This window comes from Trachemys scripta, chromosome 3 (assembly GCF_013100865.1).
Source record: "Trachemys scripta elegans isolate TJP31775 chromosome 3, CAS_Tse_1.0, whole genome shotgun sequence".
Taxonomy (NCBI): domain Eukaryota; kingdom Metazoa; phylum Chordata; order Testudines; family Emydidae; genus Trachemys; species Trachemys scripta.
In genome coordinates this window covers 73,510,252-73,532,960 of record NC_048300.1, presented here as the reverse complement: position 1 = coordinate 73,532,960, position 22,709 = coordinate 73,510,252, and the positions used below count along the sequence as shown (strand labels likewise).

Below are 22,709 nucleotides of genomic sequence, written 5' to 3'. Positions count from 1 at the left end.
GTTACCTAGGGAGGTGGTGGAATCTCCATCCTTAGAGGTTTTTAAGGTCAGGCTTGACAAAGCCCTGGCTGGGATGATTTAGTTGTTGGGGACTGGTCCTGCTTTGAGTAGGGGGTTGGACTAGATGACCTCCTGAGGTTCCCTCCAACCCTGATATTCTATGATTCTATGTTTCAATGTCCATAAACGTTGGCCAAACTTTGGTGAGGAAGAGAAGATTAGTAATTTGTACCCCCAAAAAGGGGTAAAAACACTTTACTTTCCCCACAAAGCAAGGAGGAAGCAGGAGAGAAAAATATAACTGAGTCTTAAATCCTTTCAGGAGCTAATGCTGGGGCTACGCAGCTAATTTATTTTGATTTAAATTATAACTAAAAAAATGCTTATCTAAGGCCATAGGGATCTGAACCCATCATTAATCGTACAATTAAATCTCACCTGTGCACCGCCTCTCACACAGGAGTGAGCCTAAAGGCTCAACTCTAGCCTTTAATGATTAACCCAAAAGCCAGGAGAATGACAAAAAAGGTAAATAATGGAGTGTCTCTCAGCCAGCTATAAGTAGTCATTAAAAACAGATATTTTAAATCTTAGTGGCTGAGAACTAAAAACATGGCAGCTAAGAAAAGAAAGAAGTCTCTTGTTAGATTACTGGGCAAGGAAACCCTACATTAACATTTTGAGGTTGTCATTAGTTTACTCTATCACTGCCTTAAGATGTCTATTAATGAGTTATACCAATTTTAAGTAAGGATTAAACAGTAATGTATAAAGACCGGATATCAGCTTCAATGCTAATTTTTTTTTCCATTTAGTTTTCACCAGTTTGACTCCAAAGCAAATACTGAGAGCAGGATAGCCTATTTCCTTTTCAATCAAATAGAAAAGGTAGTAGGTCCGTTTATGACTGGGATGGTTACAAGAAGAACACAGTATATACAGCAGCTTTCAAAGTATTTTCCCCTCTGAACTGTAGTGAGCAACATTATGGAATCTAACACAGTTTAACATGACCAATAGTTACACTACTATAAACTGTATAAACAAAAACACTGAGTAAGATTTGGTAGGATGAGAAAGGTTTAAGAGCACTTTTTATTTGTTTTGTAAAGATCGTTTTCAGTTTAAAAGTAAAAGATGCTATAGACATATCTATATACTGTACCAGCATTACTGACATTCATAATGTACTCAGATAACTTCACTAAATATTACATTTATTACAGCTTACGCAAGCTGTTCAAAAATACTATTTACTTTTATTACTTCCATTTTAAATTTAAACCACTGTTGGTTGCTACTGATCAGTAGTACTTTTTGGAACCTGATGGAGCAAATTAACAATCAATTTACATAAAATTCACTAGAATATACCCGTTTCATTAAATATGTTGAATATCCTTTTGGAGAAGATATGGTTAGGGATTGCATAGATAAAAGTATGCACTATTAAATGTTGACATGTTTTGCCATTTTAAAATGTATTTTTTTAAAAAACCCAAGTCTATCAAAACAAGCTGTCTTTTTTGCACTGACCTTTTCATACAGCACAACAAACATAATCCCATTAAAGTCCAATCCAAGCTGTATCCTTTCTTAATGGATTTCCACTGCCCCAAGAGGGAAAGAAGTGTGATATTTTAACTTCTTATAATACTAAAAGAACAATTCCTAAAGACTGATCCTGTGATTCTAGGGGAGAAGAGGAAAAAAGGGAGGCTGGAGGGTATGCTTGACCAAAGCTCCTCATACTAGCAGCGCTCCACTAACAACCCCATAGGGTAGACCAAAGTTGCAGAGTTAGGGCTCTGGAGAAATAATTTTCATCCTTATTCCGTCAGTGAGAAGGCAGTTATGACAGTGTGTGCGTGTGCGGATCAAGGAAGTTTAAAAACAAAGGGATGGTGAGAAACAGTTGGCATCAATGAGGTGCCAAGGACCTCACAGCACAAAATAAAGTTTGTTAATTAATTTTCCATTGTTTACAATTATGCAATACAAGGAAATAAAAAAGCAAGTGAAAACTGAAGAAACACAAAAAGAAAATAAGGATTTTCTTCTATACAGCTAGAATCAAGCAGTGACTATTCCCTTACAATATTTTGATGTCCAATATTTAAAAGGAGGACCACTTATTTTTGTTTGAAGCAGTGCAAGTTTGTTCACATCAACATTGCATTCAAGATGTAGGGACAGTAATTTAATCTTAAACAATTATCCTTGAATGAAAGACAACAGTGAAACAAAGAAAAAAATGGCGATACAACAGACAGGAGATCAGCATAATTTATGTGTTTAAAACTATATACCTCATTCATAAATATCTTTTCTAATTAATAACTATTCCTATTTTAAACATAAATATTCAAGTTGGTATCTGAATTTTAAATTTTTTTAAATCAGCTTGTAATATAAGTCCTGTAAGGATTGATTTCTTTTTGCTTGATGCAGTCAGTTAACGGTCAGCACTACTGTGATGTGTAAAAACCATCATTACCTAGTATGTTGTAATAAAAGTTTAAAATTCTGCAACTCTTTTATACTTGTGGAAAGCCTGTAAAACAAAACAAAACCCCCTTTGTATTAGTGCATGTTGAAAATAGCAAAGATATTGCAAATTCTTCCATTTGTTTGTTTCAGGGCAGTAACTAGAGATTTAAACAACTCTAAAAGTAAAACTTCTTTTCCCTCCAAAAATCTGCCCTATTTGTAAGATTGACACTCAACTATATTTAAGTGAGAGATTAGAAGGATTTCAAAAGAATTCCCTTACTTCATTATTTTATTTAAAAGACGACCAAATTTGCTAAGCAAAGTTGAATGGCTGTTTAATCCTACCTAAATTGGTTTCAGCTGGGGGGAAGGGGGGGGGAAACGCCAAAAACCTGCAAAGCTTGTTCAGTTCCCCAGGGTCTAGTATGAAGAACAAAGTGGGTTTTTCACCCTTAAAAATTGCAACTCACACTGATGAAATAAAACTTTCATTGGTAAAAAAAAATTCTGCCAATCTAAACACCTACACTAAAGATATATACTAATGTGGAAAAAATGAGCACACCACACAAACTTTGCAAAACTGAATTAGAACTAAGCATGCTTTTTTCTTTTTAGATTCTCTAACATGCAGGTAACACTTTTACACCTGTCCCCCATTTTTCATGTGTGCATATTCAAGACCCAAAGTGCATCACTACTGAGAGAAGAGCTGCGCTCATAGTATTCCTGGCTCAGAAAGAAAAAGCAAGTATCAGAAATCTCATGATAAAGCTTGTTGAAGAGATTCAAAGCCAAAATTTCTAAACTTAATTTCTGATAGTTAGGATACACATTAATTCTTGGGTATTTATCCAAATATGAACATTTTGAGACATGCCATCATCATTATTCCAAATAGTTGGCACCAAGGTGTTAGTGATACACCTCTACCCCGATATAACGCTGTCCTCAGGAGCCAAAAAAAAAAAATCTTACCACATAGGTGAAACTGCATTATATTCAACTTGCTTTGATCCGCAGGAGCACGCCCTCCCCCCCCCCCCCCCAGTGCTACTTTACCGCGTTATATCCGAATTTGTGTTATATCGGGTCGCATTATATCGGGGTAGAGGTGTATTTATAAACTTACTTACCCTCCTCCTCCTTCCCCAAAAAGGTAATCTTAAAAGTATCTATTTTTTCCACAGATTTTATCAAGAGTTAACCTCAAAATCTACAGCCTGCTGTTAGACTCCTTCAAACAAAAAAAGGTAACTTACCTTCCAAATGCATTTATGAGAGCAACTATTTCTTGACGTGTGAGTTGAAAACCTTTTGACGGACTATTCTCAGGAAGGTTCTGAATCTCTTTTTCAGAGAATAAAATCTTTAGAGCAGTTCCTAAGCCTTGAGTCTGAAAGAAATTCAGCATTTTTAACCATTAATAAAACAGTCTAGTTCACCCTTGCAAAATTGTCAAGAGAAATTTACTTACTCAGACATAAGTCCAGCTTACACACGCAACACTCTGCCTTCCCCTTCAACACCTGGACATGCTCCCACATGTACCAGAACACACCTAACCATGTGCATGCACTCCTCCAATTACACACCAAGTTCATCCTCTCTTTTACACATACTCCTCAGCTTTAAATTAATGAATTCTCTTCCCATCACCATCAAATTTCAGTTCTTCCCTCTCCCTAGCTGCTTCCTCCGAAATTCATGAGTTTTCTTCTCTGCCGCACCAAATCTACTATTACAAAGCAGCAGTTCTTCAAGGTTGCTAAAGCCACCTCAGCCCCTCTCCCCTAATCAGGCATCCTCCTGGCTGCCTCAAAAACCTCTCCCGCCACAATCAAACCTAGAGTTTTTCCTCATTAGGAGGCTCCTCACCTCCTGGCTGCTCTACTGTCAGTGTTACTATTTTAGCCTCTGCAGGGAAAGAGGGAGAGGTTTCTGCTTTAACTCCTCCCTTTGTGTGTAGAAAATGGCTATTAGAGATTCTGAAGTGCTAAGGTGCTAGTTATCTTCTATTCCCCCCCTCCCGCCACACACACACTTATATGGCCTGGGGAAGGACCTGTTGGATCTGAGCAGGAGGCAGTGGTTGGGGACAGTTGCAAGAGGATGCTGCAGGACAGGAGGGATGTGTGCTTGGTTTAAGTTGGCCTCTCATGAGGAGAAAAAAGGGTAGTGGAAGCACAGAGGAGCCAATGGGGAGGAGGGGGCAGAGGGAGGGTCCTGAGGATTCAGAACAGGCCATTACATTTGCTCCTCCACTTATTCTGCTGCGGAGCTGAAAGAAGGTGAGAGGAACTCCTTACATGCCTGATGGTGTAATGCCGGCAATTGCTCTCACAGTACTGATTATTCTCAGTTCACATTTTAAAGACTATTTCCAACACTCAGGGCTAGTAACTTTAAATTTTGCTTTTAATTAAAGTTTAAGATCTGCAGAAGTCAAGACACTGGTAGTGTTGCCAACTCTTGCAGTTTTATTGAGAGTCTTGTAACATTTGGCTTCTCTCTTAAAGCTGCAGTTCCTGAAGGCTAATGAATACATGAGAATCTCAGCTTTCATTTTAAAAAAGGTTCTAGCCCTTATGGTTGCAGAGAGAAGTCTGAAATCATGAAGTGAGGAGGACACCCTAAAGATGCAGAAACTAGAAAGCAAACAGAGAGTCCAAAAACATTTGAAGTCTCAGGATTCTTAAGCCAATCTCATGATTTCTGAATGCTTGTAGGTAGAAATACTGCATGTGTTATACTTGCCAGGAAAGCTTCCTATTTTGCAAGGTTCATCTATTTATTGCACATTAGAGATTGTGTGTGTGTGTATATATATATATATATGTACACACACACACACACACACACACACGTCGTAAGATGGTAATAAAAGACATCACTAATGGGATTTTGCTTTTGAGGTTTGCTGAAACTTATGTTTCATGACTTTGTGAACATTTACATCTTAATCAGTGAAATAACTGACAAATACTAATCATTTCTAGAACTTATTTTGAACATATAAGAAGTGCTATATATTTGAGCAATATCACATGGATACCAGAGAACTAAACTGTGACAGCCATCAAATTTCTAGATAAAATGGCAAATTCCCAAAAAGGTATGCATACACAAGAAAGCAAAATACAACGTACCTGCAGTTTGCCCCACAATCTGCATTTATCGCATCCAACACAATCCATTATGCGGGATATATTTTTGAAATGCAACCTGAATTCTTCCTAGCAATAAATACATAAAAAAAGTTTCACGCTAAGGCAGGCTTTTAAAAGAAGTCTGGTACTTTAAGCAGTTTAGAAAGTAGCAGGCTCGCTAATTTGGGGAATTTACTATTTGGGGAATCTATGGAATTCTGGTTGTTGTTATGAAGTAGCTATGAAATTGTACACCTCTACATTAGTATAACACTGTCCTTGGGAGCCAAAAAAATCTTACCGCGTTACAGGTGAAACCATGTTATACTGAACTTGCTTTGATCCACCGGAGTGCGCAGCCCCTCCCTCCCTGGAGCACTGCTTACTGCGTTATATCTGAATTCGTGTTATATCGGGTCACATTATATTGAGGTAGCAGTGTATTGTGGAATGCCTCTATGTGGATGTGAACGTAAGAATATAATAATGGCCATACTGGGTCAGACCAAAGGTCCATCTAGCCCAGTATCCTGTCTTCCGACAGTGGCCAATGCCAGGTGCCCCAGAGGGAATGAACAGAACAGGTAATCATCAAGTGATCCTTTTCCCGCTGTTCATTCCCAGCTTCTGGGAAACAGAGGCTAGGGACACCATCCCTGCCCATCCTGGCTAATAGCCATTAATGGACCTATCCTCCATGAATTTATCTAGTTCTTTTTTGAACCCTGTTATAGTCTTGGCCTTGACAATATCCTCTGGCAAAGAGTTCCACAGGCTGACTGTGCATTGTGTGAAGAAATACTTCCTTTTGTTTGTTTTAAAAGTGCTGCCTATTAATTTCATTTGGTGACCCCCAGGTCTTGTGTTATGAGAAGGAGTAAATAACACTTCCTTATTTACTTTCTTCACACCAGTCATGATTTTATAGACCTCTATCATATACTCCCTTAGTCGTCTCTTTCCAAACTGAAAATTCCTAGTCTTATTAATCTTTCCTCGTATGGAAGCCGTTCCATACCCCTAATAATTTTCATTGCCCTTTTCTGAACCTGTTCCAATTCCAATATATCTTTTTTTGAGATAGGGCGACCACATGTGCACGCAGAATTCAAGATGTGGAGTACCATGGATTTATATAGAGGCAATATGATATTTTCTGTCTTATTATCTCTCCCTTTCTTAATGATTCCCAACATTCGGTTTGCTTTTTTGACTGCCGCTGCACATTGAGTGAATGTTTTCAGAGAACAATCCACAATGACTTCAAGATTTTTTCTTGAGTGATAACAGCTAATTTAGACCCCATGATTTTATATGTATAGTTGGGATTATATTTTCCAAGGTGCATTACTTTGCATTTATCAACATTGAATTTCATCTGCCATTTTGTTGCCCTGTCACCCGTTTTGAGAGATCCTTTTGTAGCTCTTCGCAGTTTGCCTGAGACTTAACTATCTTGAGCAATTTTGTACCATCTGCAAATTTTGCCACCTCATTGTTTACCCCTTTTTCTAGATCATTTATGAATATATTGAACAGGACTGGCCCAAGGTACAGACCCCTGGGACACCACTATTTACCTCTCTCCATTCGGAAAACTGACCATTTATTCCTACCCTTTGTTTCCTATCTTTTAACCAGTTACCAATCCATGAGATGACCGTCCCTCTTATCCCATGGCAGCCTACTTTGCTTAAGAGCCTTTGGTGAGGGACCTTGTCAAAGGCTTTCTGAAAATCTAAGTACACTAAATCCACTGGATCCTCCTTGTCCACATGCTTGTTGACCCCCCTCAAAGAATTCTAGTAGATTTGTGAGGCATGATTTCCCTTTACAAAAACCATGTTGACTCTTCCCCAACAAATTATGTTCATCTATTAGCTTGACAATTTTGTTCTTAACTATAGTTTCAACCAGTTTGCCTGGTACTGAAGTCAGGTTTACCAGCCTGTAATTGCTGGGATCAACTCTGGAGCCCTTTTTAAAAATTGGCGTCACATTAGCTATCCTCCAGTCATTTGGTACAGAAGCTGATCTAAACCTAATGATAGGTTACAGATTACAGTTAATTTCACATTTGAGTTCCTTGAGAACTCTTGGGTGAATACTATCTGGTCCTGATGACTTACTGCTGTTTAATTTATCAATTTGTTCCAAAACCTCCTCTAATGATACCTCAATTTGGGACAGTTCCTCAGATTTGTCACCTAAAAAGAATGGCTCAGGTTCGAGAATCTCCCTTACATCCTCAGCCATGAAGACGGATGCAAAGAATTAATTTAGTTTCTCTGCAATGGCCTTATCATCCTTAAGTGCTCCTTTGGCATCTTGATCGTCCAGTGGCCCCACTGGTTGTTTAGCTTCCTGCTTCTGATGTACTTAAAAATATTTTTGCTATTACTTTTTGAGTCTGTGGCTAGCGGTTTTTCAAATTCTTTTTTGGCCTGCCTAATTATATTTTTACACTTCATTTGCCAGAGTTTATATGCTCCTTTCTACTTTCCTCACTAGGATTTAACTTCCATTTTTTAAAGAATGCCTTTTTGCCTCCCTTATTTGCTAACAGGGGCTACAGCATGTCTCTGCCAGATCAGGGATAATAGTAAGTGATTGAACATTAATGGTTGCCCATCAGGAAGAAACACCTTGGGATAATGAGTTGGAGAATCTAGCTAGCTCCTCCAACTTCTCTGTAGGGAGTGGAGAGTGGAAAATCCTCAGTAGCAGAAGGAAGAAACAAGGTGTTGGTAAGGGTTACATATACTTGAGGAACTCACAGAGCATGACACAGGAAGCTTTGAGCAAGAAAGAGGGGCATACTTTTGTAGCAAGGGTGACCTGTTTAACTGTGGGACCTGCCAATATCAGAAAAAGCTAGCTAACCTAGAGCAGGAGAGAGGCTACATGACTCTGAAGAGGAACTATGATCTGAGCAGAAGGCTTTTGGACAACCCAGAGGACTTTGCCAAAGCCCAGAGAACTCTCCAGGCTGGGAAATTAGAATCCTGTGCAAAGTCTGTTTGTGTTTGTTTTCAATATCACATGCCCCTAATGACAAACTAAACTCAGAGCACCCATGTGGCTGGAATTATGGCAGAGGTGTAGCAAACTATGGGAGAGTCTGAGGGATCAGCAGTAGTCCCAGGGACAAGGCAGTTGGACCACAGGGTCCCAGCAGAGGATCTGCAGCCTGAGAGTGTCCAGAGATACCAGCCAGCGACAGCTGCCTGTATTCTGTTCAGGTTCAAGAGTCTGAAAGAGCACACAGGAGTCAGTAAGGTGGGCCCCAAACACAACATTCAGGTGAGTATTCAGATAGGGGGAGGTAGTGTGTGTGTGTGTGTGTGTAAGGTGTAATTACTGAGTAATGTTTTCACCAAAGGAGATGGGGAAAACAAGATTAGGGATACCATCTCCAATTCACTACATGGATTTCCTGTAAAGAATTGCAAAATAGATGTTTAGCAGAAAATATGAACATGCAGCTATCTGTACTTCACAGTGAAACTAGACGGCCTGTTAACTCATTTACTACATCACAGGCCCTGGTTCTCATGGTAGACTTCAATCACCCTGATATCTGCTGGGAGAGCAATACAGCGGTGCACAGACAATCCAGGAAGTTTTTGGAAAGTGTAGGGGACAATTTCCTGGTGCAAGTGCTGGAGGAACCAACTAGGGGAAGAGCTCTTCTTGACCTGCTGCTTACAAACTGGGAAGAATTAGTAGGGGAAGCAAAAGTGGATGGGAACCTGTGAGGCAGTGACCATGAGATGGTCGAGTTCAGGATCCTGACACTAGGAAGAAAGGAGAGCGGCAGAATACAGACCCTGGACTTCAGAAGAGCAGACTTTGACTCCCTCAGGGAACAGGCAGGATCCCCTGGGAAAATAACATGAGGGGCAAAGGAGTCCAGGAGAGCTGGCTGTATTTTAAAGAATCCTTATTGAGGTTGCAGGAACAAACCATCCTGATGTGTAGAAAGAATAGTAAATATGGCAGGCGACCAGCTATGCTTAACAGTGAAATCCTTGCTGATCTTAAACACAAAAAAGAAGCTTACAAGAAGTGGAAGACTGGACAAATGACCAGGGTGGAGTATAAAAATATTGCTTAGGCATGCAGTAGTAAAATCAGGAAGGGCAAATCACACTTCGAGTAGCAGCTAGCAAGGGATGTTAAGAGTAACAAGAAGGGTTTCTTCAGGTATGTTAGCAACAAAAAGAAAGTCAAGGAAAGTTTGGGCCCCTTACTGAATGAGGGAGGCAACCTAGTGACAGAGGATGTGGAAAAAGCTAATGTACTCAATGCTTTTTTTGCCTCTGTCTTCACAAACATGGTCAGCTCCCAGACTACTGCACTGGGCAGCACAGTATGGGGAGGAGGTGACCAGCCCTCTGTGGAGAAGGAAGTGGTTCAGGACTATTTAGAAAAGCTGGATGAGCACAAGTCCATGGGGCCGGGTGCTAAAGGAGTTGGCGGATGCGATTGTAGAGCCATTGGCCATTATCTTTGAAAACTCATGGCGATCGGGGGAGGTCCTGGATGACTGGAAAAAGGCTAATGTAGTGCCCATCTTTAAAAAAGGGAAGGAGGAGGATCCGGAGAACTACCAGAGGCCAGTCAGGCTCATCTTAGTCCCTGGAAAAATCATGGAGCAGGTCCTCAAAGAATCAATTCTGAAGCACTTAGAGGAGAGGAAAGGAACAGTCAGCATGGATTCACCAAGGGCAAGTCATGCCTGACTAACCTAATTGCCTTCTATGACAAGATAACTGGCTCTGTGGATGAGGGAAAAGCAGTGGATGTGTTATTCCTTGATTTTAGCAAAGCTTTTGATATGTCTCCCACAGTATTCTTGCCGGCAAGTTAAAGAAGTATGGGCTGGATGAATGGACTATAAGGTGGATAGAAAGCTGGCTAGATCGTCGGGCTCAACGGGTAGTGATCAATGGCTCCATGTCTAGTTGGCAGCCAGTATCAAGCGAATTGCCCCAAGGGTCAGTCCTGGGGCCGGTTTTGTTCAATATCTTCATTAATGATCTGGAGGATGGTGTGGACTGCACCCTCAGCAAGTTTGCAGATGACACTAAACTGCGAGGAGTGGTAGATATGCTGGAGGATAGGGATAGCATACAGAGGGACTTAGACAAATTAGAGGATTGGGCCAAAAGAAATCTGATGAGGTTCAACAAGGACAAGTGCAGAGTCCTGCACTTAGGAAGGAAGTATCCCATGCACTGCTACGGACTAGGGACCGAGTGGCTAGGCAGCAGTTCTGCAGAAAAGGACCTAAGGGTTACAGTGGACGAGAAGCTGGATATGAGTTGACAGTGTGCCTTTGTTGCCAAGAAGGCTAACACCATTTTGGGCTGTATAAGTAGGGGCATTGCCAGCAGATCGAGGGAAGTGATCGTTCCCCTCTGTTCAATATTGGTGAGGCCTCATCTGGAGTACTGTGTCCACTTTTGGGCCCCAAACTACAAGAAGGATGTGGAAAAATTGGAAAGAGTCCAGTGGAGGGAAACCAAAATGATTAGGGGATTGGAGCACATGGCTTATGAGGAGAGGCTGAGGGAACTGGGATTGTTTAGTCTGCAGAAGAGAAGAATGAGGTGGGATTTGATAGCTACTTTCAACTACCTGAAAGGGGGTTCCCAAAGAGGATGGATCTAGACTGTTCTCAGTGGTAGCAGATGACAAGGAGTAATTGTCTCAAGTTGCAGTGGGGGAGGTTTAGGTTGGATATTAGGAAAAACTTTTTCACTGGGAGAGTGGTGAAGCATTGGAATGGGTTACCTAGGGAGGTGGTGGAATCTCCTTCCTTAGAGGTTTTAAGGTCAGGCTTGACAAAGCCCTGGCTGGGATAATTTAGTTGGGGGATTGGCCCTGCTTTGAGCAGGGGGTTGGACTAAATGAGCTCTTGAGGTCTCTTCCAACCCTGATATTCTATGATTCTATGATTTAAGGAGATAAAATTAGTAGAGAACACAAACAGAATCCATATGTAGCCACAGCATTTTATCAAGTTAGTAGTTGCTGGACCTAACTAATTTTGTGACAACGCTAATAGTTTTGTAGGCAACCCCTGTACTGTAAATAAAATTACCACACTACAAATGAAACAATTATATGAAGAACAGATTTGCACCTTTACGGTTTACTAATTCCGTGATCCAACTTTCTGAATCTGAACAAAAAGACCATACAATAATGACAAATGTTGGGTCACGTGGATAAAGTGCTTTAAGATTAACTATCTGCCTCTAGGAATCAAGGTTTCCTAATGTAAAATTCATACTCAAGTTTGTTTGGAACTGCATTACACCTCCCCACCTTGTTTAAAGATAAGATGAGGCTTCATGGGAAACATTCTATTTAAAAACAATACTGCTTCTATCACTGAGACTGATTTGTATGAATTTGTGTTGCCACAGTATCAGTGGCAGAGCAATGCACTCCAGAACAGATTTCTATCTGTCAGGCTGAGGATACAAGAGCAAAGCAACTCGTAAGCAGCCTTATGGTCATTTTTGGATTTGTCACACAATCTTCTTTATTGCCAAGCAGATGAAATTAGGTCAATTTGTTAAAGGCTTATCTAAGTAAGTTTCTTTTACAAGGTCCAAAATACGATGCTGTTTTCATTGTCCCTTTCCTGCATCCACCCCAGGTACACTGCTGTGAAGGTTTATTAAAAGTGGTTCTGTTGTGCAAGTGAATAATATTCTGGGTATTAAACATTAAAAAAAAAAAGTACATTAGGGATGTGTTTAGGACTTTACCTTTAATGACTTGGCCCCTTTTTTATCTCCTGCAAACATGGACTTTTCATCGAAGTGCATTGGAAAGGATCTGCTCAAACAAAAAATTGTAAAGAAAATCAGCACACACTACAATATATCATCCAAGTGTACAGTATCACTCTACTAACTATTTTAAATTACTTGGAAGTTTCTGCTCTGGTTCATTGAAGACCAGACGATAGCCTGTGCGGCAGTGATGATTAATGCAAACACACACTATAAGCATAGAAAACCACAATGCCAAAGGAAAAAAAAAAAAAAAAAAAAATCACAATCCTCTGCCATGTCTGAGGTGTGTATTAATCTGCACTAACATACAGCCTAAAGCAGGGGTGGCCAACCTGAGCCTGAGAAGAAGCCAGAATTTACCAATGTACATTGCCAAAGAGCCGCAGTAATACGTCAGCAGCCATGCTCCTCATCTCCCCTGTCCCCGCCGCTCCCAGCGCCTCCCACCTACCGTCAGCCCTCCCCACACCTCCCGATCAGCTGTTTCATGGCATGCAGGAGGTTTTGGGGAGTGGAGGGGGGGAAGCGAGGGCATGGCAGGCTCAGAGGAGGGCGCAGAAGGGCTGGAGTGGGAGCAGGACTTGTGGCAGAGCCAGGGGTTGAACAGTGAGCACCCCCTGGCACATTGGAAAGTTGGCGCCTGTAACTCCAGCCCTGGAGTCGGTGCCTATACAAGGAGTCGCATGTTAACTTCTGAAGAGCCGCATGTGGCTCTGGAAGCATAGGTTGGCCACCCCTGGCCTAAAGAGTCTCAGGTTTATAAAGAGAGCATTTTTAAAAAGTCAACTTTTTTGAGCTCTCAGTCCATACAAAACAGTTGCTTGGGATTGCCCTACAGGGTACCCATTTTAGAAATTTAACACTACCTTATCTGAAGCAGTTTATTTGTTTTGCAGACATTGCTCTTTGCTCCTCTCTGCCCACTAATCAAGACCCCTTTCTCCCATAGATCCTCTTAGTGTTCTCCTTGCAGCCTAAAATTTACTTAGTTTCGTTATGATTTAGATCATGAATAACTATCTGAATTTTTCTAGTGCAAAGCAAAGCAGAAGGCTGACCGAGTCACACAGTAGCAGAGGGGAAATGAGGTGACCTAGAGCAACGACTAGTCAAAGGAGAGCCAAATATGGGTTGGTTGAGGGGACTCCCAAGTAGCAGACATACAGGTGGAGAGGAAATTGAGCAACAGGGGATAATCTACTTGTAAAAACTGGTTTAGCAGCAGGATCTCTGCTAAAGTTAGATACATTTTACTAATTTTCAATATAATTATGTACATTTTATATTGAAGAGCAAGAAATCTATTTTGAACACCTGGGAAAGTGAGGGTTGGATGTTTTAAAATGTTTCTTAATGGCTCTAACAAGAAATGTTTCCTCCTCCTACTGTTTTTGGCCCCTCCTCCTTTCCAATTCACCCTTCCAACTTGTCGTCTCATTCTCTTCCCCACCATCATTTTCTTTATCCGGCTTCCCCAAACCTTCTAGCCATCCAAAAGTCACCTCTCTTCCTAGAAGATGGCTGAAATAGTAATACAAAATCTCATGTCTCACTTTGTATCTCTGAAGATGTCTAGCAAGAGGGTTTTAGATTCAGCATCTTCTTGGACATTTCCAGTGTAAAGGTCTACAAATGAACGCTCAAAGTATGGTGCAACTTTTGACAAAGCACGCAGCTCAATCAAATATAAGAAATATAAATTCTTTAGCCTCCTTGGTCCTTCTCCTTTTGTTTCAATAGGGTCAAAGCGATGAATAAACTCCTTGACATTGTGTCCCCAACGAGGCTTCCCCCAGGTTTCTAAGCAGAAAACAGATAGATAATTTTCAGTAAAGACAAACAACAACTGCACAAATACATAGACTGAGGGTATGTCTATACTACCTGCGGATCAGTGGGCAGCGATCGATACAGCAGCAGTCGATTTATCGCATCTAGTCTAGACGCGATAAAATCGACCCTGCGAGAGGCGCAAGCAGAGTCAATGGGGGAGTGGCAGCAGTTGACTCACTGCAGCGAGCAGATCTAAGTACGTCGACTTCAGCTATGTCATTCATATAGCTGAAGCTGCGTAACTTAGATTGGTCCCCCGCCCCCGTGGAGACGAGGCCAAACTGTGTTTACGTACACACACTTAATAGGCTTAATATGCATACAGACAGGACAAACAACTATTCCCAATCGCCATATAAGATGACAGACATTTTCAGGGCTCTTACATAAAAATATAAATTACCTTCAAGAAGATAATTTGCACAGAGATGTAAGTTGATGCTAACATGAAGTCCAGAAATTAGTTTATAGAATACTCTTTTCTCCAGACAAAGACCTGGTTAGAAAAAAGCATTGATTACTAGAAATATCATTAAGATAAAAACCAACAACATTCACTGAAAATGTGATGCAAAATTTGCACTGTTCAGCTTTTAGTAGACAACTCTCATATATTATGGATGACTTGCAAAGTGAATACCAGTGTTCTTCTAGCAGTGTAGAATGCCAACATAAGGGTGCAAAATCTCTTACACATAGTACAATAACTGATCCATTAAGAAACAATTACTGGCTTTGGGATTAAGATGGACATTCACTCCAGGCACCAACCAAATATGACTGACAGTGAGTAAGGATAAGAAATTGGGTAATAACACTGGTATCTGTTTTTTCTAATGCAATTGACATTAATTGTAAGCATCATATCAACTTTCCTTTTACCTTCTAGCCATGTGTAGAAAGATTCTCCTGAAAACACAAAAATACATAGTTAAATCCATCAGTATTCATTTGTACATATTAACATCCTTTAAGTAGAAACTAAGGCTGTCAAGCTATTAAAAAAATTAATTGCACGATTAATCAAACTGTTAAACCTCAATAGAATACCATTTATTTTAAATATTTTGGATATTTATAACATTTTCAAATATAATAATTTCAATAACACAACACAAGTGTACAGTGCTCACTTTATATTTTTTATTACAAATATTTGCACTGTAAAAAAAAAATGTATTTTTCAATTCAGTTTATACAAGTACTGTAATGCAATCTCCTTATCATGAAAGTTGAACTTACAAACGTAGAATAATGTACAAAAAACAGCATTCAAAAACAAAACAATGTAAAACTTAAGAGCCTGTGAGTTCACTCAGTCCTACTTCTTGGTCAGCCAATCACTCAGACAAACAAGTTTGTTTGCATTTGCAGGAGATAATGCTGCCCGCTTCTTTACAATGTCACCTGAAAGTGAGAACAGGCATTCGCATGGCACTGTTGTAGCCGGTGTTGCAAAATAATTACATGCCAGATGTGCTAAAGATTCATATGTCCCTTCATCTTCAACCACCATTCCGGAGAACATGCGTCCATGCTGATGATGGGTTCTGCTCAATAACTATCCAAAGCAGTGCAGACTGATGCATGTTCATTTTCATCATCTGAGTCAGATGTCACCAGCAGAAGGTTGATTTTCTTTTTTGGTGGTTCAGGTTCTGTAGTTTCTGCATAGAGTGTTGCTCTTTTAGGACTTCTGAAAGCATGCTTCACACCTCGTCCCTCTCAGATATTGGAAGGCATTTCAGAGTCTTAAACTTTGGGTCGAGTGCTGTAGCTATCTTTAGAAATCTTACATTGGTACCTTCTTTGCATATTGTCAAATATGCGTGAACGTGTTCTTAAAATGAACATGTGTGGGGTCATTGTCCAAGACTGCTATAATATGAAATACATGACAGAACGTGGGTAAAACAAACAGAGCAGGAGACATACTATTCTGCCCCAAGAAGTTCAGTCAAAATTTAATTAACGCTTTTTTTTTTTTTTTTTAAACAAGCATCATCAGCATGGAAGCATGTGCCCTGGAATGGTAGCCAAAGCATGAAGGGGAATACGAATGTTTAGCATATCTGACACAAATACCTTGCCATACTGGCTACAAAAGTGCCATGCAAACGCCTGTTCTCACTTTCAAATGATACTGTAAATAAGACGCGGGCAGCATTATCTCCCGTAAATGTAAACAAGCTTGTTTGTCTTAGTGATTGACTGAATAAGAAGTAGGACTGAGTGGACTTGTAGGCTCCAAAGTTTTAAATTGTTTTGTTTTTTTGAGAGACGTTATGTAACAAAAAAAATTCTACATCTGTAAGTTGCACTTTCACTGGTTAGATTGTTAGGCTCAATGGGTAGTGATCAACGGCTTGATGTCTAGTTGGCAGCCGGTATCAAGCGGAGTGTCCCAGAGGTTGGTCCTGGGGCTGGTTTTGTTCAACATCTTTATTAATGGTCTGGGATGATGGGATGGATTGCACCCTCAGCAAGTTCACAAATGACACTAAGCTGGGGGGAGAGGTAGGTCCTGAGTGACCTAGACAAATTGGAGGATTGGGCCAAAAGAAATCTGATGAGGTTCAACAAGGACAAGTGCAGAGTCCTGCACTTAGGACGGAAGAATCCCATGCACTGCTACTGGCCGGGGATCGACTGGCTAAGCAGCAGTTCTGCAGAAAAGGACCTGGGGATCACAGTGGATGAGAAGCTGGATATGCAGCAGTGTGCCCTTGTTGCCAAGAATGCTAATGGCATATTGGGCTGCATAAGTAGGAGCACTGCCAGCAGATTGAGGGAAGTGATTATTCCCCTCTATTCGGCACTGGTGAAGCCACGTTTGGAGTATTGCGTCCAGTTTTGGGCCCCCCACTACAGAAAGGATGTGAACAAATTGGAGAGAGTCCAGCGGAAGGCAACAAAAATGATCAGGGGGCTGGGGACATGACTTATGAGAAGAGGCTGAGGGAACTGGGCTTGTTTAGTCTGCAGAAAAGAAGAGTGAGGGGGGATTTGATAGCAGCCTTCAACTACCTGAAGGGGGGTTCCAAAGAGCATGGAGCTCAGCTGTTCTCAGTGGTGGCAGATGACAGAACAAGGAATAATGGTCTCAAGTTGCAGTGGGGGAGGCCTAGGTTGGATATTAGGAAACACTATTTCACTAGGAGGGTGGTGAAGCACTGGAATGGGTTACCTAGGGAGGTGATGGAATCTCTTTCCTTAAAAACCTCTAAGGCTCGACTTGACAAAGCCCTGGCTGGGATGATTTAGTTGGGGTTGGTCCTCCTTTGAGCAGGGGGTTGGACTAGATGACCTCCTGAGGACTCTTCCAACCCTAATCTTCTATGATTGTATGATAAAGAGAGTGCACTATAGTACTTGTATGAGGTGAATATACTATTTCTTTTATCATTTTTACAGTGCAAATATTTGTAATAAAAATATAAAGTGAGCACTGTACACTTTGTATTCTGTGTTGTAATTTAAGTCAATAGATTTGAAAATGTTGAAAAACATACAAAAATATTTAATAAATTTCAAGTGGTATTCTATTGTTTAACAGTGCAATTAAAACTGCGATTAATCACAATTAATTTTTTTGAGTTAAGCGCATGAGTTAACTGCGACTAACTGACAGCCCTAGTAGAAACCCTTGAGTACTATATGCACTGTATATTCTGAGGACATGAACTTCCAGTGGTGCGTGCTTTGGAGCAATATCATCAAAATTAAGATGAGTTAACTTTCCCTTTCTTGCAGGAGGAAGGGAGTATTATCCTCATTGTCTGCAACAACATAAAAGAATAAAGATAAAACTGTACTAATATATTGGGGAAGCCATATGTGGATAGTACTAGAGAAAGTAATAAAATTCCCACAATACATAGTTTTCCAATAACACTTCTAGGGAACAAGTTCATTCCTAACTCCGGGCAGCAAGTGACTGATTCAGGTCCCTGATGTTTAAGGGTTGAGATTTTCAAATTTTTATCTTAGCTAGCATAAAGAAGATGATATTTTTAATTCTATAAACATCAAATGCGTATGACTTTGGAATAAGTTCTTTCCCTCAGTGGTCTGTAGCAGAGCTTTTCAGAGTTTAACTATATATTTTATAAAAAAAAAGTATTACTTATCAGTTTTAATTTTGTTGCCTTTTAATTTAGTTGGCTGTCACCTTGTTCTCGTATTAGGAAGACAGCAAGCCCAAATGACCTACACAATATCATTCATAAAGCTGGTCAGAACTGTTCATATCTGTTCAAAAGGCATTTTTATTGATAGAAATTGCACTAAAATGGCTTTCTGAACTATATGAAAATTTTGTGGAAAGTTTTCATATCTTAAAAAAAAAATCTATTTTTCCATCAAATTGAAATAATTCATAGGTAGCCCCTGATCTTTTCCTTTCTCACTCACTTTTCCACTGGAAAAAAGGGAAACAGAAAGGGGGAGGCACCCAAAACGGAAACCTCAAAATGTGTTTGTATGCTCAACAATTTTTTCATTTTATTAGTGAAAAAATTAAGATTTCTATTAAATTAAAAACATTCTTGTTTCTTCCAAAAAATTTCAAGACTCTTATTTTTGACCAGCGCACACCACTCATTATTGCACACACAATAATGACTCCTCTTGTCTCCTTTGCAAACTAATTTTCTTAGTCTTTTTACTCTTTCCTAACATGAAAGTCTTCCCAAGCCTTTAATAATTTTCACTGATGTCCTCCAGATCATTGCTATTTCTACTACATAATTTTTGAGATGGGTTGATCAAAACTCACCCCAGTGTTCAGGCTAACGGTGTAACCACTGATTTATACAATAGCATATTTTCAACATTTTCTAAGCTTTTCTTGACAGTTGAAAATCTTGTTTGCTTTGACTGCAACTGTGCAAGTTTTCACTGAGCTGTCCACAATGACCCCTAGATCTTTTTAGAAATCAACAATCATAAAGCATTTATCAACGGACACTGACTACAATGGGGAAAAGAAAAGGGGGACAAAACACCTGGACTATATATAAAGAAGCTATCCAGGTCAAAAAAAGCTGCTCTTTTCCTCTATCAAAATAAAAATATTACATCTGCCATCAATGGAAAAGAGGAGAAACTCAAAGCCCTACACAACTCAGGCCCAAAAGACTTCTACCCCATGTCTTGTAAAAACCTTCCCAGACCCTCTTTCATTTCTTCACCTTCACTCTTCTTGATATTCATCTATTCCAGCAAGACCATAAATATTCTTATGGGAAAAAGACAGACAAGTGAGCTATATAATTAGGGCAATTATCTGGTTCCCCCCCAACTGGTAAAAAGAGTGAAAATTATTTCTTCTTTTGGATGGAGAGGAAGTTTATGCAACATTAAGCAATCACAACTACCGAAGTAGCTCCCACTATATATTTAACGATTATGGAGAATGTATTAAATCAGGACTTACCATCATCCTGCCCTGGAAAAAAAGAAAAAAATTATAAATAAAGATCTAGGAACATTAGAAAAAAAAGCTCTTTCACTCTGTATGGGAAATGACACAGTACCCTGCCACAGAGATATTAAAAATGCAAGAAATGCTTCTTTGGTTCATGTCAGGAATCTTACAAATAGCTTTTCTTTTACACAGAAGATATGCTGTAGCTCAAACAGAAGTTATGGGCTTGGTGCAGAAATTAATGGATGAGGACCTATGGCCTGTGTTATGCAGAAGGTTTGATTAAATGTCTAATGGTCCTTTCTTGGACATATAATCAGTGAACTGTTCACTCCTGTGCATGTTACATTATAAAACATGCTTAACAGTTTAAATATAATTAGTTCAGTACAATATTCAAATATACTTAACTGCCTGCCAATGGTTAATATCAATATCACTGATCTAGGAGGTCAATATTTAAGATTTTAATTAGACTGAAATTTAAAAAAATACAGAAGGAAGTATTAGGGAGTAACCACAGAGACTCCGCCTATGTTGATGCACATAAGATATAGGGCTATATTGCGTTATTTTTTAGACTGAATTAACTGATTTCAATAGTGACATTTTAAACAAAGACTGGTTACAATTTTGCCAGTAGTCCTCATCTATGCTAGATGAGTCTTCCTTCATTTCTAACATGCAAGGTTTCTTTTTGAATGAATTGATTTATATTAATATTTCATTGTTACAGGAACTAAGGAAACCATCAGTAGGGAAACTGAAGACTTCAATTTAGATTCACTGAGAAAATAAAAACTAACTTATTTTCATTTGGAATTTTAAATCAAAATTCTATTAGCAGAAAGTGTGCCTATTTAACACTGCTTTTTAAACTTTCATCTTTAAGGTAAATCTTTCCTGTGGATCCCACTCTGTATAGTAGTGAAATGATACTACTGTCAGGAAAACTCAATTTATTACTAACTTGACTATGAAAGAAAAGTTGTTACTGAGCATTGTATTAGCCAATAAATATACTGAAGTGACAAAATTGGATGCTCCAGGAAAAAAAAAAAAAAAAAAAAAAAATCAGACGTGCTTTAATTTGCATACAAGTAGTCCCAATGACTTTAATGAGATTATTGACATTCATAAGATTAAGCATGTGTGCAATTTAACAGGATCAGAGCCTTAATTTTAGCTAATTAAGTTTTTGTATATTAGGGTCAATTTCTTTATATTTCATGATCTAGTTTCTGTCACTTTATATGACTGAGTGGACAACAGATAGTACTACAGTGTAGGATATTATTTGTATAATTTGGACTGGAAAATTCACCAAGGTGAGTTAAAATGCCTTTGAAAGCATTCTCATAAGTACAAAATAGTTAAGAGACCCACCCCTGCTGGGTGCCAATGGATTTAAAGGACGATAGACAGATCGAGGCCTGAAAAAAAGTTAAAAAATAAATGATTTTTGTATTTTGAAGAAATGTTACTGTTCAAAGTATAAAGTGCATTTTCCTCCCTTCCCAGTTACTTGAAGCAGTTTTCTTCATAGATGCTGTTCCACACTCTCCATGCAGAGGGTCCTTTGTATCCAGTGTAACGTTCTGGATTCAGCAGCAAATCCACATACTGCGCATCTGGAGATCTCTCATCTAAACAGGAAATCCTTTGTTACATATTCTAACCAGTCACTTTAAAAGGACTGAGTTTCACAAAAAGCAGTTATACAGAACTAAGTAAAAGTGAGATCTCGGACATCAACCGCTACCTTATCCTCCAATTTGGTTTTAAACACCAGCATAAATATCCTGTATACAATATACAGTGTTATACACTAAAGGTGACATTAAATAAGATCTGCTTCATTCTATACAGGTTCTTGTACTGCTCTCATCACTGCAGCAGTTGAGTACCTTCCAGTAGGGCACTAAGCAACAGGACTAGCACTGTCATATGTGGTTCTCTCTCTCATTCTTTTCAGAGGAGAAGATTTGTGTATGCAAGTGTAGTAGTTTTCATCTTTTTTTTTTTTTAAACATACATGCTTCCTCTGGAGAAGAAGGTGGCGAGGTCTGTGGTGGTCCTTTGCTCCCGTGGGAGTTCGTTCCAAAGACTCTGACTATTGCAAATATAGACCCCAATCCTGAAAAAGCTTATGCTTGATCTTAAAATTTAAGCATGTGAATGGTCCCATTGACTTCAATGGGACTACTCAGATGCTTACTGTACGTTGACATGCTTAACTGTAAGTGTTTTTAGGATTGGGCTATATGTTAAAAAAGAACATTAAATAATGATAAAAATTAGGACTTCCAATGTTCAAATTCTTCTAAAATCTGAAGTTTATTTTATAAAAGTTATGATTCCTTTTACAAGATGTATTTCTCAAATTTTATTCATTAGCTAAAAGAAATTTGTAAGATTTATTTTTAGATGCTTTAGTCCAAATTTTCTACCATTTACAATGCTGCCAACTAGAAATATTTTATAGTGCATTTTAGAATTCTCTTATAGCCAGGAAAAGCTATAAATTGCAACAGAGCATTTAATCATTCCCCTTATTTCTAGGTATATTATTTAAGTTCAACATGAATTCAAAAGGATCACATCCAAAAATAAAATTTCAAGATAGCTAAATTCAGCTTTCAATGTTTTTTTTAAAAATGTGAAAGGTAAACTGAAATACTGCTCCCAAGTTATTAAGTAAAAATAGAAACAATTACATATAAATAAAATACTGTATATACTCATTCATAAGCTGAAATTTTTTAGTAAAAAGGGAAGCACGGGGGTCGGCTTATGAATGGGTATAGAGAGGGAGAGGTGGGACGCAGCCCTTCCCCCCAACAGAGGGAGTAAGGAGAGGCAGCACAGCCAGCAGAGCCAGAGTCTCTCCGCTTCTGGCCATGCTGCTCTCCCCCCAGCCTCCGAGGGCTGGCAGGCTGCAGCTGAGCCGCTCTGCCCCACCCCCAAGAGCAGGCTATGGCCACGCTGCTC

General features: G+C 39.4%; 1 protein-coding gene across 1 annotated transcript in view; it reads right to left on the bottom strand.

Moving 5' to 3' along the window:
• Nucleotides 1-2,257: 2,257 nt before the first annotated feature.
• ERO1B (endoplasmic reticulum oxidoreductase 1 beta) overlaps nucleotides 2,258-22,709 on the bottom strand; it is a 59,771-nt gene continuing 39,319 nt past the window's right edge. The window contains exons 7-16 of the mRNA XM_034765060.1: nucleotides 21,244-21,364; nucleotides 21,105-21,151; nucleotides 19,728-19,739; nucleotides 15,173-15,199; nucleotides 14,694-14,786; nucleotides 14,011-14,257; nucleotides 12,428-12,497; nucleotides 5,643-5,729; nucleotides 3,756-3,889; nucleotides 2,258-2,554 (exon numbers count right to left, since the gene is read on the bottom strand). Of these exons, the coding sequence (XP_034620951.1) occupies nucleotides 2,494-2,554; nucleotides 3,756-3,889; nucleotides 5,643-5,729; nucleotides 12,428-12,497; nucleotides 14,011-14,257; nucleotides 14,694-14,786; nucleotides 15,173-15,199; nucleotides 19,728-19,739; nucleotides 21,105-21,151; nucleotides 21,244-21,364 (899 nt within the window). The 3' untranslated portion in view covers nucleotides 2,258-2,493. The remainder of the gene's footprint in view (nucleotides 2,555-3,755; nucleotides 3,890-5,642; nucleotides 5,730-12,427; nucleotides 12,498-14,010; nucleotides 14,258-14,693; nucleotides 14,787-15,172; nucleotides 15,200-19,727; nucleotides 19,740-21,104; nucleotides 21,152-21,243; nucleotides 21,365-22,709) is intronic.